The 15,980-nt window shown below is 38.5% G+C and overlaps 3 protein-coding genes across 3 annotated transcripts; all 3 read right to left on the reverse strand.

Moving 5' to 3' along the window:
- Nucleotides 1-3,255: 3,255 nt before the first annotated feature.
- Nucleotides 3,256-5,700, reverse strand: hoxa9b (homeobox A9b). Its single transcript, XM_028470489.1, is given in 4 exon segments — nucleotides 3,256-3,909; nucleotides 4,378-5,085; nucleotides 5,088-5,139; nucleotides 5,614-5,700. Coding segments are annotated over 4 exon segments (1,086 nt in total). The 3' UTR covers nucleotides 3,256-3,670.
- A 1,180-nt stretch (nucleotides 5,701-6,880) lies between these two features.
- On the reverse strand, nucleotides 6,881-9,016 carry hoxa10b (homeobox A10b). The gene is made up of 2 exons (XM_028471043.1): nucleotides 8,230-9,016; nucleotides 6,881-7,423 (listed from the first exon to the last, which is right to left on the reverse strand). Exons 1-2 carry the CDS (start codon nucleotides 9,014-9,016, stop codon nucleotides 7,152-7,154), a joined length of 1,059 nt encoding a protein of 352 aa, XP_028326844.1. The 3' UTR covers nucleotides 6,881-7,151.
- A 3,901-nt stretch (nucleotides 9,017-12,917) lies between these two features.
- On the reverse strand, nucleotides 12,918-14,691 carry hoxa11b (homeobox A11b). Its single transcript, XM_028471038.1, has 2 exons — nucleotides 14,011-14,691; nucleotides 12,918-13,222 (listed from the first exon to the last, which is right to left on the reverse strand). The coding sequence occupies exons 1-2, from the start codon at nucleotides 14,627-14,629 to the stop codon at nucleotides 12,987-12,989; spliced, it is 855 nt and encodes a 284-aa protein (XP_028326839.1). The 5' UTR covers nucleotides 14,630-14,691; the 3' UTR covers nucleotides 12,918-12,986.
- Nucleotides 14,692-15,980: the final 1,289 nt, after the last annotated feature.

Raw genomic sequence — 15,980 nt, forward strand, 5'->3', positions numbered from 1 at the left:
GACTACAACATTTTGCTCAGAATACTGTGAAAAACAACTATAGAGCAAAATGATGGAATGAATGAATGATAACACACATTTTGAAGAATCCCGTTATGTAAATAAGTGGAATCAAACAGTATTTAGTGCCTCCATAGATTTAGTTCTATAGTTTTTATCATTTCTGGTCATACCGCGATCTATAGGACCAAGACTGATCCTTGTATTTTCTGTTCCTGTTTTAATAAAGATAATTTCTATCAAAATGATTATGATTATCTTTTTTTAACTAAAAATAAACATAATAAAACTCCATATTTTTAATGCTTTGTTAACTTTCCACTCTCTCTTTCTCAATGACCCAATGCCATTGCTTACCCCCTTTTGAGAAACACAGGGTTGATGCACATATGTCAAACTCAAGGCCCGAGGGCCAAATCCTCGTGTAAATTAAACTCAACAATGTGCAGGGGCTCACAGTTTTTCCAGTGCTTCTATCACAAGATGGCCGTAATTTTTTTATTAGATAACATTTTACTTACTTAAATAGAATCTGGTCAGAAATCTAGGAAATTTAAAGCAAAGACCCTGTTGGGACTGATAGCTGTCACTCATTGCTTGCATATTGTTGGTTTATTACATATTTTGTATTTTATGTATTGTATGTGCAAACTAGGCCACATTATGTGGAAATTACTCATTATTCATGCATAAAAAATGACCTTCATGAGATCGAACTGCTCCGTATTTGGCCCCTGAACATTGAGTTTGACATCCGCTAATGGATACTTATATGCTGTTTTAACCTAAACAATGAACAAAGTAAACAAAAGGCTCAGATCATGTAGCAATACATGCAGGGACGTCAAACTCAATTTAGTTCAGGGGCCAAATACGGATAAGTTTGATCTCAAGTGGGCCAAAGAGGTGGGGAATCGAACAATTTCAACATTAGTGCTACTTTGCATTTCTTTGTATGATATACAAGTATGTATGTAAGGCACCGACAATATCCAAGCAATAGCTGACAGGTGGTGACTATGTTTGTTCAATTTGGGGAAATATTGTCAAATAATGTAAGGATTGAGCAGGATTTTGTAAAAATTATATTTCGAACAATTGGAGAGTAAAATGACTTCCATTGTGTTATACAAGCATGATGGTGAAACTCTAGAGCGTCATTGAATTTGTGACAAATTCAGTGGAATTCCACTTGAATAAATGTAAAGTTCCACTTCCAAATAAATCTGTTGAAATGTTAGTTTTTTATTTATTTTTCTTAAGTGTTGTATTTTTGCATGAATGCAAAATGTAGAATGCCGAATGTTTAGATATGATGCAGTGATTTAAAATTACCCCCAATTTCTGCTTAATTTCAACAAATAATTCCCATTTAAAGTTTATATTTTTTCTAATTCCTGAGCTTATAAATTCCCGTGGAAATTTGCAAGATATTTATATCCCTTCAGAGATATCTATCTAAATTATTTGGTTATTTACACAGTTTTCTGAGCCATTTTTACTTTCCCCTGCGGATTGATTATTTGGATGTTTTAAAGGGCCGGATTTGGCCCCCGGGCCTTGAGTTTAACACATATTAGTTAACGCAAGGGTGTCCGGTGTTGCGTACTGAGAGTGTATATGCGGAAAATGATTTTTTTACTTAAAAAAATAAAAAATAAAAAATAAAAAATAAAAATAAAAATAAGAATAAGAATAAGAATAAGAATAAGAATAAGAATAAGAATAAGAATAAGAATAAAAATAAAAATAAAAATAAAAATAATAATAATAATTCCGTTTTGTTTATTTTTATTTTCAAAGTGAACGGACACATGTTGTATTTGTTTATTGGATTAGGTTAAGGTTAGGGTTAGGGTTGTAATCTCAGTACGGTTACAAACTCATTACGTGACACCGAAACTGGGCGTGTGTCCGAGGGGACCCTGAACGCATCACCATCGCTCTATGTGATGAGCTGCTGCTTCCACCTGCTGGAGGAGCAGCAGCAGCAGCAGCACGAGGACGACACAAAGCTGCACGAGGGGAAAATCCTTCAACTTTACCTCGGCCTGGGTTCTCTTTCACTATTTATTTTGCATCTCTTATCCTTTTGAAAATTAGACTCTCACACTGTATTGTTAGTGCGTGAAACAGATTAAATTATCCGGATAGACTGAGAACTCTGCTGGAACAAAGCTGGCGGATTCAGACAGTCTAATTGTCGCAGACAGTTGTAAAGTAATTAGACGTTTTAGGGCTGAACCATTTGCAGTATACACCCCTCCTCTGTGTGTGTGTGTGTGTGTGTGTGCGTGTGTGCGTGCGTGTGCGTGTGCGTGTGCGTGTGCGTGTGTGTGTGTGTGTGTGTGTGTGTGCGTGTGTGTGTGTGTGTGTGTGTGTGTCAGCCATCTTATATATTTAACCGGCCGTTTGGTCACCGCTGTCACATAGAACATGTAGGCTACGCGCTTTGCTGTTCTCGCACCCAATAAACAGCTGAAGGCAGACAGTGGAGTTTATGGCTCGATCAAAGGTTGAAAAAACGTCCTTTTAAGTGTGTGTGTGTGTGCGTGTTTTAAAATTCACTTGTTAAGAAAAAAAAAATATATGTGTGTGTGTGTGTGTGTTTCTGATTTTCCTCTTATACGTTTTTATTTAAAAAAATAAATAAAATGTGCCAGTGATTAACATTAGACAGGCTAACAAGATTTTAAATAAAATTTCCGAAAACTTTTTTTTTTTTCCTCACAGGTCATGGAATAAGCTATTTACACAACTAACATTGAAAGTATAGAAATTACAAAAAAAAAAAAATTTTGTTCTCACAATTCAATACGAATGATGCAGGGACCAGCAAGTTAACGTTTCAAATGAATGCAAATATAAATTACATTAAAAAAAAAAAAGCTCTAGTGTAAATGTATATTCAGAAGCAGCAAGTGTGCAAAAATTCTGTTTTTGTTTGGGTTTTTTTACCCTAATTTTATTCATTTATTTTTTTTATTAAATGTATAATAAAAGTTGTCATGAGAGAAACAATTTCTGGACTATTACTAAATAGGTGAAACAGGTTGGAAAATAGCCTAACATTGAGAAGAAGAAAAAACTATCTAGGAACAATTATTATTTTTTAATTATAATTTAGCTTGTATATTCATAGAAAGCATATTATTATAAACAGCATTGTAAATAAGATGGTGGTTTAAATGGTAACATACTGAAATCCATAGCTTCTCTTTATGCTGTACAAACTACACTTTATTCAATCTGAAATTAACAACAACAACAAGGTCTTTCCATGTGCGCAGTGGTTTTTTGTTTGGGTTTTTTTTTCTTCCCACAAATGCATCTAAAAATCTCACAGTTGTAAAACATCTAAAGTTGCAAAAGCAATAACTTAAACAGTGTCAATAGGTAGCTGAAGGACATTCAGGTAGTCAAGGAACAGTTCATGCAAATAACAAATGGCCTACGTTTGACTGTGTGCATATTAAAAATTACAACATTTATCTGAATCTAACCTGTGACTTTGATTCTCCTCTCACAGCAGGAGCTGAAAACCCATGAGAGTAAATAAAAATAGACATCCAGCATGGTGGGGTTTAACAACACTTACTTTACAACAACACGTGTAACACGTTAGGAATAGACAGACATCCTCCCATAGGCCCTGGTCCACAGACGGTGGTTAACTGACCCTCCGCCGGTCTTTGTTGTCTTTCTTCATCTTCATCCTGCGGTTCTGGAACCAGATCTTTACCTGCCTCTCGGTCAAATTCAGCAGTCTGGCAACCTCGTATCTACGATCCCGGGGAAGGTACATGTTAAACAGAAACTCCTTTTCCAGCTCCAGGATTTGTTGCTTTGTGTAGGGGCAGCGCTTTTTTCGGGTGGGCTTTGCATGGAGCCAGTTGGATGACGGGTTGTCTGCAGGAAACAAGGGGGATTCCAAATTAATCCAAGTATTTACACTGATAACAATAAAAGAAATCCATTGTGGGCTTTCAATTGTGTAAATCTGTCAAGAAACGAGGTGTTTGTACTATACAGAAAGGCTGCGTTCTGCGCCAAAGGCCTGGGTGGTGCGCATTAGTGTGGTTAGCAGCAGGATTACTGGGATGAATGAGTGTCTGCACCAATCAATAGGTAACAAGAGGTAAGTCTGGAAGGCAACAATTTTAGGGATTTAAAAGGAGGGGGGTGCGCAATTTGTTCATTTTATTAGTTAAAGCCATGATCTATGTTTATAATTTCCTCTTGCAGCAGAATTACACTTTCACCACCTTGAAATAAACACTATAAGTAAAACAATAAAGTGTCCTCAGCCAAGCAATCTCATTCCCTTTGGTTCTCCCTGGGAAAAAAATGGCAGAGAATAAGGAATGTGTGTCTTACTTGCAACAATGTCCCTTTTTTCCTCAGTTGGAGGGTTCTCCTCACAGCTTTTAGACGTGGATAAAGTCTCACAAGGGATTTCTACGAGTGAGCCTCCGTTTTCAATGTCAGATAAAAGAGGTGTGTGCGAATCCAAAGTCACACATTCAGCACTCCCAATCGGAGGCTCGGGCTTTATCTCGTAATGCATGGCTGTTGATGGTAATCCCGTTAAACACAGGGACGCAGACACAGGGTCCAACGCCCAGGAACGCGTAAACATGCCATCGCTGTCTCCGCCTGAATATGGGTGATGGATATAAGTCGGGGCGGCGGTGTTCGTGGGATGGGCAGGGATGGTGCTCCAAGATCCACCAAAAATAGAAGATTTCGCCTGCAAAGGGCAAGACTCCTGTCCGCCATATTCACTAACCATCGCCTGCTCCACCCCTGCAGCTGATGGATACCTCGATGCCATGTCTTCCTGCTCAGGAAGAATGCGTGAGTCCACATAGTAGCTCGTTCCCAACGTCGACATCGCAGGATGGAGAAGAAAGAAAAGAAAAACAAAACAAAAAAAAAAACAAAACAAAAAAGCGTTTTACAATCCTGTAGTAATGAAAGAAAACGAATTCATTGCACGATAAGGTGCTGCTTTCATGCACAAGCGAGAAGAAGCTCAATGCGCACAGCCAGTTGAACCTTGCCCAACACTGGATAGGGCGCCTCAAACACGTGACCGTGGGACAGAACAATAAATAATAAATCAGCCCCACTGCTCAGCTAAATGGCCACCATTTTCCTCACCATATTTTAATAGCAAATCGCCGCGTCTTTTATTGGCAAATATCTTGTTTTATAAGCTGTAAACCTTATGATTCTTGTGAGAAGATATTATGTTAGTGTAATTGAACAAAGCTGAGAGGGGGAATGTTTTACATGTTTCTGCCATCACTCAATATATTGTCTCTTTAAAAAAGTATTTTCATATAAACCTAATAGGGTTACTGATGTGTTAGAATAACTTCTATGAGACCATTTGGAGACAATGTTACTTTCATTCTTTTTTTTTCTTCTAAAAGATGAGGACTGTTTTATACATTTTATCTTAAAAGCGCTCCAATGTGCACAAAGCAAAGGCAATCTAAGACGGAAAGTGGGGTGAGGATACTATATAACAGTCTCCCCCTTTTTTATCACGGGCAATTTGGTTGTTTTTCTTCAGGTTACAACCTGGCTGTCTAAGCTAAATATCACCAATAAAGCTAAGCCTTTGTGTCCTTTTCTCTGCTGCAAGCAGACGCATCCGGCATTTTGAGGCAACTGGCAGACTGCAATGATCATAACCGAGGCCTTGTCTGCCCTTCTGGACAAGCCTTAATCCTTTCTTTTCCCAGTCGGCATTGTTACTCCCTGCTGTTGAGATTTCTCCCATGCAATAAAAAATTATATATATATTAAAGAAATAAAAAAAAAAACTACATTGCGTCTAGAATTATAAGTGCAACAAGACGATTTTTTTTTAAACTTCAATTTGTATTAAGAAATTAAAACACATATAAAGAAGAAAAAAAATCCCACGGGCTTTACTTTTCATGCACAGCCATAAAACACTTCTTTTTTTTGGGGGGGGGGGGGGGGGGGGGGGGGGGGATTTTAAGGTGTTATGGTTTTGAAGATGTAATCAATAGATCGAAATTATTGTGTTTTTGTGTGTGTGTGTGTGTGTGTGTGTGTGTGTGTGTGTGTCACTTAAAATCGAGCGATGAATTTTTACTGAGGTAATCAAGGCAGTTTCGTGTTGTGGGAGAACTAATATAAGCCCAACAACATGAGACTACCTAAACCACTGCACAGCCCGCTTTCCTCCTCCTCCTCCTCCTCCTCCTCCTCCTCCTGGGAGTTTTATACTGGGGAAAATGACGTCGTCCTTGGGTAAAATCAGAAGTCATCAGAAAACACCGGCCAACCCACGGGAAAATGTGAAGAAAATTAATAGATGAATAACAAATGTTGTGGTAACATTTTTTTTTTCTTCCTTTCTTCCAAAAAATAAATAATTAAATAAACATAATTAACTGTGTATTGAAATAATTCAATTAAAACCATCTAAATTATAATTAAAAAAAAAAAAAAAAAATCTATATTTATGCCATTTTAAAAATTTAAAAATTAAAAAACAAAACAACAAAAAAAAAAAAAAACAATCTCCACCTTTTTAATGCATTATGCAAGAAATAAAAAAGCAGCGACCGCATGGGCTATACATTCAAATAAAAGAAAGCATCACTACATTAATTATCACATGCACACAGCATCGCATCCTTCTATCGTCCAACTTCCAATCTCACAGTTTCTTTATGAATGAATGGAGAAGTCTACATATAGTTGCATGGTTGGTTTTTATTAATTTGACCAGCAAAAATGTGCAAATTTTCAGCAGACCAAGGGCGATTTTTATATTCTTTTCTTAGCAGTCACATAAAAGGTCCACATCATGTAACTGTAACAAAGATTTCCAGCATGCAAAAAAATCCCTCAGGTTCCAGGTAATTGGATTATACTACAATATGTACAAATACTGAATAAGCTTATGAAACAATTGTGGTCACAATCTGAACAATCTCAGCTGTTAAAAATGTAACCACTTATAAATACAAATTCAAGACTAAATAAAACAGACGTGAGACGGTACATTCTGGAAATATAACCACACTTAATAAGTTAAGGTCCTTGTTTGTTCTCCATTGGACGTTCTCACAGTTAGATCAGTGGATGGAGGAGGATTAAAAGCTTCATGAGAAGCTAAAGTTGCTGGAGAGCTCTCGGATCCGGTTCTCTCGGCTCATCTTTTTCAGTTTCATCCTCCTGTTTTGGAACCATATCTTGACTTGCCTGTCAGTGAGGTGCACACTGCGGCTGATCTCCAGACGGCGTTCTCTGGTTAAGTACATGTTGAAGAGAAACTCCTTCTCCAGCTCCAGAGTCTGGTGTTTGGTGTAAGGGCAGCGCTTCTTACGACCACTCTTTGCTGTGAGCCAGTTAGCCGTGCTTTCCACTTTCCCTTCTGCAAAAATAAGAAACAACCAAAAAAAAAAAAACAAGCATGAGTTTCAGATACAACAGGTGTGACAAACAGCATCAAACAAACTTCCATACCTGCAAAAAAAAAAAAAAAAAAAAAAAAACACACACACACACACACACACAACCCCTAACCAAGGGCTCTCATTATGACAAACAGCTTTTCATTATATAAGCATGGAAGCTTTATTATTATCTTAATACATGGGCGTTTATGTTTAAACACACAGTATAAACTACAAAAAAAGTATATTTTTTTAATACATGCACAACTTTTCCATACAGCTACAATCCTGCATTTTTTTTTAACCATGAAATGATGTCTGCCCCGTTAAGCAGCGTTAACCACAGAAGCCATGTAGCCAACTGCATCTTTATTAAGACATAAAACACAGCTGCAGAGTGTGCTGAAAGTAGCCCATAACAAGGCCTGTGTGTCTTTGATGGAGAAGTGCACGCATGAAATCAGAGTCAGCGGAAAGTTGACAGAGTCAATTGGAATCACATTTGAACTTATTATTACAACACAAGAATTAACTTCGTTTTTATTTATTTATTTATTTATTTATTTATTTTATTATTTATTGTGGAATTTAGCCAATAGAAATGTTGAGATAACACAGCACGTGCATCCTCCAACACAGACATACACTAGTCCAGTATAATATTGTCTGCTGGACTGCATGGTGAGTCCTATATTTGCACAAACCTGCATCAGTTCATCTTAAAACTATCCTCTCACATTGAGAAGTCAAAGGAATTTCTCTGTTAACTTTCCCAGCTCATCACCTTTAACTGGTTTCTCTGCACACTCCACACTGCACGTCTCTGCTGGCTCAGGGGAGGAGGAGGAGGTTTCTGAGGAGAGCCGACTGTCCTCCTCTCTGGCCGGGACGCATGCCGGTGCTGGGGGGACCGACGCCTCCCTGTGGCTCTCCCTGATGATGGGCTCCGGCTCCGGTTCTGCAGAGGCTTGGTTGTCTAACAGTGCGGGTCGGTGCTGTGGAGCAAAGTGGCTGATATTGGGTTGGATATCATGATAGAGGCGGGAGGACGTGTATGTCTGAGATAGACGGAAATAGCCCGGGACGGGCACGGTGCTGCCGGTGACCGGGCACGACGCAGCGGAGTAGGACAGATCGTCTCCTGTCGCTCCTTTAGGACATTTATCAGACTCATACAGGCAGTAGGCGCCCTCCTCCTTTATGCTGGGAGAGAATGAACACTGAGCCATGTGCTGGGTGCTGCTGGGCTGGTCCACCCTGCACGACCTAGACGTCTCCAGCCACGTTTCCATCCCGTGCGCGTACGGAACAGTGGACGGGATTGCGCTCTGGGTCGTGGGCTCAGCGCGCTTACCGATCCCTGGGAAACAAGCGGCTCCAGACAGTCCATATGAATACTCCGGCGCTGGTGGCAAATACACGCCGTTACTTTGGTAATATGAACCGGTGTCGGCTCTCAGGTTGATTAAGGAGTCCACAAAAAAAGAGTTTCCAGTCTGGTTGTTGGGGCATGTCATCGTTGTGGTGGTATAATTTGACGGAGGATGAAGAAAGCCCCTTCTGGCTGACATTTCTTGAGCAAAACATTGCTGAATAATTACGGATACTCACGCTTCTGACTGTAGCCTGTAGCCAATTAAAACACCAGGCGCCCACTGACTCCTCCCCGTCCGACAAAGGCATCTCCACTGTGTCGTATATTTTGTTTTAGGCAAAGTAAAAGGGAAAATGGTGCATCACTATAAGAATTTCAGTCGAATCTTTACATTTCCATATGATCTGCTGTCCATGTGTCTACAGAATAAAGCCAGCCCCCTATTTGGCCACTCAGTTGCTGAAAGCTGTCTTTTACAATTATGTACAATTCATTGCTTTATGGCCAACTTTACAACACTGTAAAAATGAGGGGTTGTCCAGAAGCCTCTGAGAAACATCAGCGATCCAAAATGTCTTGAGTGGAATCTTATCCGTCCCAGAGCTGCTATGATGATCATTATTGGGGACACTACATTAAAAATTCCTCATGGATCCGTCCAGCACCGTTATATTTCATCTTGTCGCATTGCCAATTCTGCCATTACAAAGACTTTCTCCCCCCCCCTCTTTCCAGAGTTCTTCCGTCTAATTGGGGTGTGAATATCATGGGATCACATTGAGACAAGTTTTACTGCAAAGTATAAAGGTGACACACAGACGCGATGAAGCGACACCGGTGAACAATACCCCGGAGCTACATTTGCTTAATGATCGTCTAATTCTGGCAAGACTGCAGAGAAGTTGCGTCGTTTCATTACATTTATTCTTGTTAACCTCACTATAAAAAACACAAAATAAGAAAACAGGGAGCAAGAAAAAAAAACCAAAAAAAAAACCGTTGTATGCTTAAAAGCAAATTCAAGTAAACATGATAAGATAAGACAGACTTTCTATAGTAGCATTTGCAGAATAAAATTGTTAAAAAACAAAATAAAGAAATATGCATCAACTATGTTTAATAATATTTCTATAATATAATATAATATAATATAATATAATATAATATAATATAATATAATATAATATAATATAATATAATATAATATAATATAAAACATGTAACAACAATAATAATCTTCAGGTTACATTAAGATGTGTTTGTATGTCAATATCTAGATATAGATATGTATGGATGCTTTTTATTTAATGTAGTTTTGAAACGTATTATCAGACATTTCCATATTATTCAAATTATAGATTTTTTAGATCAATTTTAAAATCTCAATATCAATCTTATTATTTTTAATTTGCTAATTTTTGTTACAATTAGAGGTCAGAAAACAACATTTAATTATCTAAGGTAACGAGCTGCTTTTTTTTCAACAAAAGAAACAGAAAAAAAAAGTTTTATTGTTGTGAATTGTTGTAAATTGGATTATTAGACTTTGTTTTTTTTTTTAAAATAAATAAATAAATAAATAAATAAAAAAAAAAACGGTCAATTTATATCCAAAACGTGCACATAAATAGCTTAGACTATAACAAAATAATACGTCCAAATATAATTATCACTGGTATGGAGTGAAACTAAATAAAATAGGCCTCTTTTAAAGAAGGTCATTGTTTAAGATCGTATAGCAAACACGCAGGCCCACGACTTTAGGCCAGACTATGGCGTCTGTTAATGTGGCGTTAAACACTGTATCAGCCTTTAAATCTGGAGCCATAGAGTCCAGAAATCACAGCTAGAGTTTATGTTCAGCCATTTTCTATGGCGTCAAACCTGCTTCAGACTAATGAATCACAATAATTCACCTGAAAATATGATTTCCTGTTTTAGTATGCACGCGAGCGTCACCTGTTGTTGTTGTTGTCTAATATTAATAATGAGCCATTATGTTATTATTAGAATACTCAGAGAAACACCATCATTTTAAATTGGGCGTTGGTTAGAAATGATTGAAACACACACACACACACACACACACACACACACACACACACACACACACACACACACACACACACACACACACACACACACACACACACACACACGCAAAAAAAGTTTCATTTTACTCATCACTCGTCACATGTCATTCATTAAAGTGAAATAACTTTTGATGAATTTATGTTTTATAATATAAACAATTGACTTTATGAAATTGTTTTCTTCACAAAACCAAAAAGCTTTAAATAGGCCTAACATTTTAGTATTTCCACACAAAAATGAGTTAGTAAAGAAATAATAATAATAAAATAAAATAAAAAAGTGTGTTGTAATTTACTTTTTAAAAAAAAAAATATAGTAAAGTTTAGCAAAGGCTAAAAATGTTGTTTTGAATCCTGATATAACCTTTGCAAAGTGTTTTGTTGTTGTTTTTGTTTTTTTTGTTTCCTACCTGAACAGTGAAAGTCCAGTGATGGTGAAGAACTTAGCAGCTCAGACAAACTTCTTAAATATCTTAATTCGCGGCAATGACATTGATCTGTGTAGCGCCGCCCAGTGGATGGAGGTGGACAGGCCTCCCAGTACCACCACCACTACTACCACCACCATCACCAGCAGCAGCAGCAGCAGCACAGACACACAGACACACAGACACAGACACAGACACACAGACACAGACACAGACACACAGACACACAGACACAGACACAGACACTCACTGTAAGATGCTGAAACAAATGACTCCGGAAGGCTCCGTGAGCACACGTTTCAATGCTTCCACTCGTTGTTTTCCAGCCTCTTCGTCACAGTTAATAACCTTGGTTCTCAGACGCTTTATTGCACTGCACTCCAAATGCTCCAGACGAATCCGCGTTTTATGGCCAAGTTACTGGAGCAACTGGGAGGATGTGCTGCAATCAAAGCGGAATTCCTGGGAGCCTCACAGGATGCAGGGTATAAGGAAGGCACCGGGACCCCCATTAGCTTATGACAGGCTATTCATGCTTTAGGTGGTGGATATAAAGCCACCTGAACCCCAAAATGTAACCATCTTTGTTGTGCACGACTCATTCACTCACTCAACAGCCCCACCACCCCCTTTTTTTTTTTTTTAGTTTGGATCAGACTTGTTGACTTGTTTTCCATCTCTCTAATTAAATTGCACAATAGGCTCATATTATGTAATGAATCGTCTGCAGTAAACTCTAACAACCATGTTGGGACAAAACTCAGCTTTTGCAACCCCCCCCCCCCCATGTAACGTATGAACCTTTTGTAATGGATATCATATAATGACTGCAGCGGATCTTATTTCCAGCCATTAGGGAATAAAAAGCACCAGACCTTCATCAGCACATATCCGTTATACATTCAACGTGGTGGAGTATAAAACAAAATATAAGATCATGTTTCATTTGTGGGGTTTGGTTCCTTCATCAGTGGTTTGCTCTTTGGACAATGTTGGAGAATAATCCAATTTTACGGCCAGGTGTTTGCATCATGAGTCCAACACAGATGTTCAATATCACCCCTACTCTTCCGTTTAAATCCCTTTTAAATCCACGAAATCTATTAAATCTACCACACTTGGAATTTTCCAGTGACATTTCTTGGGCAGACGAGATCTGTCAGCAACTCCAAAACACACAAAACTATTTAATATCATTTCACCGATGTTGTTTTTGCAAAAAAAAAAAGTAAAAAAAAGAAATTAAGCAAATGCCGCCCGCTGCTACAAAAATCCAGGCCGCAAACGCAACAACGGAAAGATAAAATATTTGTGGAAAATTCAGGAAAATGTGTTACTGTCCAACATTTTAAAGTATTTTCAATGTACAAAATTGTTTTATTTTTTATTTTTGAAAATATTCTACAGTATAGAAAACAAAACAAAACAAAAACAAATAATCAACAAATCCGACACGTTTATCTGCGTAATCACACGAACAAGAACGCACTATAATAATAATAATAATAATAATAATAATAATAATAATAATAATAATAATAATACAATTTTTGGCAGTTGTTTTAGCAGTCACCCTGTGGTGCAGATGTGTCTGGTGTTGGACGCTGGTATAGGAGTGCACGGCCACAGTCTTTGTTCAGTTTTATTATAGCATGGGGTTTGTGGTATAGTACTGTAAACGGTCTCTGTTCAGTTTCTTCTCCTTCATCCTCCGGTTCTGAAACCATATTTTCACCTGACGATCAGTCAGATTCAGCATCCGTGAGAGCTGCAGTCGCTTCTCCTTGTTGATGTAAACGCTGAAGAAAAATTCTCTTTCCAGTTCCCTGATCTGATATTTGGTGTAAGGACATCTCTTTTTGCGCGTCCTTTGGCCTGCACCTGGAAGACAATAAATGATAAAGTTCATATTTGATGCAAAACACGTATTCTTTTTTATTTTTTTTTATTTTTTTGAAGCAGTGGATTATCTTTAGAGTTCAAGTGTCTCCATCCTCTCAGGCCTGAGCGGGCCCGACACTTGTAAACAAAGGCTGGGTTTTATATATGGGCGCATGTGGTGCAGCAGAAATCTGTAAAAACCATATACACAGCCTGCTTTTTAAGGGAAATGCATGGGCCAAACACGAAGTATCACATATCTGATACTATAGGCTTTATGGTGGTGGTTTTTGATGTCACTTCGGTTACAGGAGCTGTTGTTTTAGTCTTTCGTGAAGCAGATTCCTTCACAGAAAGCAGATGGAAGGATTAAATCCTACAAATCCCACTAAAATGTAAACATTTATGTAAGGAAGTAGGAGTAAACTGAAGCCTTGACCAAAGTTAAGCTAAACAACACCAATTAAATCCAACAGAAAAAATGCTGGCTGTAGTGATTGCATTAATAGTGTCAGATGTGGGACAGTGAGAAGTTTGGTTAAAATAAACAACTGGCACAGGTGTTGTTTGAAATCTTTGAGGTCAAACTAAACACCAAAGTCATCACGTCCAATTTCAACCCCCAAGCACGTGATCTTGTCGTTTATAACATAGTTTTGTTATAGGGGTAAATGAAATGTGCAGGCCCTCCATAAACCCTTCGTGCTTATAAAAAGTGCATATAAAAAGCTTTAAGAGCCAAACGCGGTGCATGATGTTTAGTTGCACTGAGCTGCAGGTTCACTCACTGCTGCCTTTGCTCTGCCTCTCCTCGCACTGAACGGAGGACTTGGGGCTGCAGCTGTCCGCAGTGTCCGAGCCCGAGCCCGGGTGCGCAGGAGGAGCCGGGCTCGCCTTGGCGCTCCTGTGCGCCTCTGCTGCTCCAGGTGCTGCGCTGCTCTGTGCGCTCCCGTACGCAGTGTCAAAAAACTGATCGAACGCCTGAGGAAGGACTCCATTCCTGCCCACGCTGCCATAGAATCCACCAGGACCCGGATTGGAGATGGGGGAGCCAGTAGGGTGCAGACTGGCGCCACCGGAGCCCCCTTTCCCCAGGATCTCTCCCCCTCTGGAGGTCGGGCTCGTCCAGCTGTCCCTGTGTACTGTATCCTCAGCATAGCAATGGGATAGGCTCCCCCTGCTGTGGTGCCATTTAGATGAAGTATCAATGCCATAGTCTCTGAAAGCCACGTCTCTGACGGACGGGACCTGTGGCAGCGCCGAGGACTGGTAGGAGTAGGTCATGGGACAAGCGGACTGGCTCTGGGTTAAATAATGAGGGAGACCCGAGAAGTCAGCCCCGGAGACGTAGTAAGTGCAACTCGGTAAATACATACTGGAGCCTGAGATCCGATCATCAAAATCCATAGTGTGCTTATATGAAAGCACGTCCTATAATAATTATCCGCGCATAGTTCCTTTCGCGTCGCTGCGCTCTAGTCCCTTTGAGGCATGAACTGGTGGGGCAGAAAACCTTTAGACGTTACAAGCTGACGTGTGGATCCATCTCTATCCATTCCTGAGGGCCAAAGCCATGTGACCACTGGCACAGAATGACAAATAGCAATACGTCTCAACGTGTAGGAGCATATGAGGCCAGGAGTTTATAAAGTGGACCTTCGGTTGGATGGAAAAGAAAATAATAATAATAATAATACATTTTTTTTAATTTTTTTTTACTGAGCCAAACGCCTGAAAACAAGTGGACTTTCTGCATGATGGGTTTCAACTTTCTGACTATTTCTGTCCCTGTTATCGTTAAAACGATCACATTACACGATGGAAATAACTTGTGAATTTCATCCTGTTTCACGCTATAAGCAGCTAAAAGTCCAACTTCTTTTTCTTTCTTTCTTTTTTTTTTATTTTACTTTTGGGCCTTTAACCCATAACATTCACCTTAACCCTAACCTTAACCTCAGCTATAATCACTTTTAAAGATGAAGATCACAATTTTAACAACACATTTCCTCTGATTATACTTTAAAACAATTTGTCTTTAGTTTTGTGTAAACTGGGAATGACAGATCAGCCTGTGTGTGTCATGTTGTTCTTTTAATTTTTATTAATTGGAAAAACAATCGCATGTGTCCAGAGATGTAAAGAGTACTGATATATTCTACTCAAGTAGAAGTACTGTTCCTTGATTGAAATTGTACTCAAGTACAAGTACAAGTATGCCATACATAAAATACTCAAGTACAAGTAAAAAGTAGCTCAATTAAATAGTACTCAAAGTAAAAGTTACTCGTTACTTGGTAATAGATCTTACTGTTTAATGTTTACCGTAATGTTTCCTTTACGGTAAACATCTCATGTATAAACTTAAAAAGGAAAATACAGAGTATTGCACATTTGAATTTCATGTATTTTTCACAAAGGGGTTTGTAAAAGGAAAAGTTTGCCAAAATGTAAAATTCTTTTTTCTTTTAAAAGTAAAACTAAATAGATAGCACCAATGAATAAAATTTCAAAAATACAAATATAAATCTCAGCCTATAGGAAAGCTATAACGGAACGGCTGGGTGTAGAAGTATAAAGAATTACTTTACTTATTTTAGACGTACTCCAGTAAAACTACTGATTTATAAATGTACTTTTTTTTTTTTTTTTTTTTTTTAAAGTACAAGTAAGCAACTGAATTACAGTAACGTGAGTACTTGTAATCCGTTACTTTTACCTCTGCATGTGTCGCAGCCACTCGGATTATATATAGACC

Source organism: Gouania willdenowi, chromosome 16 (genome assembly GCF_900634775.1).
Source record: "Gouania willdenowi chromosome 16, fGouWil2.1, whole genome shotgun sequence".
NCBI lineage: Eukaryota > Metazoa > Chordata > Actinopteri > Blenniiformes > Gobiesocidae > Gouania > Gouania willdenowi.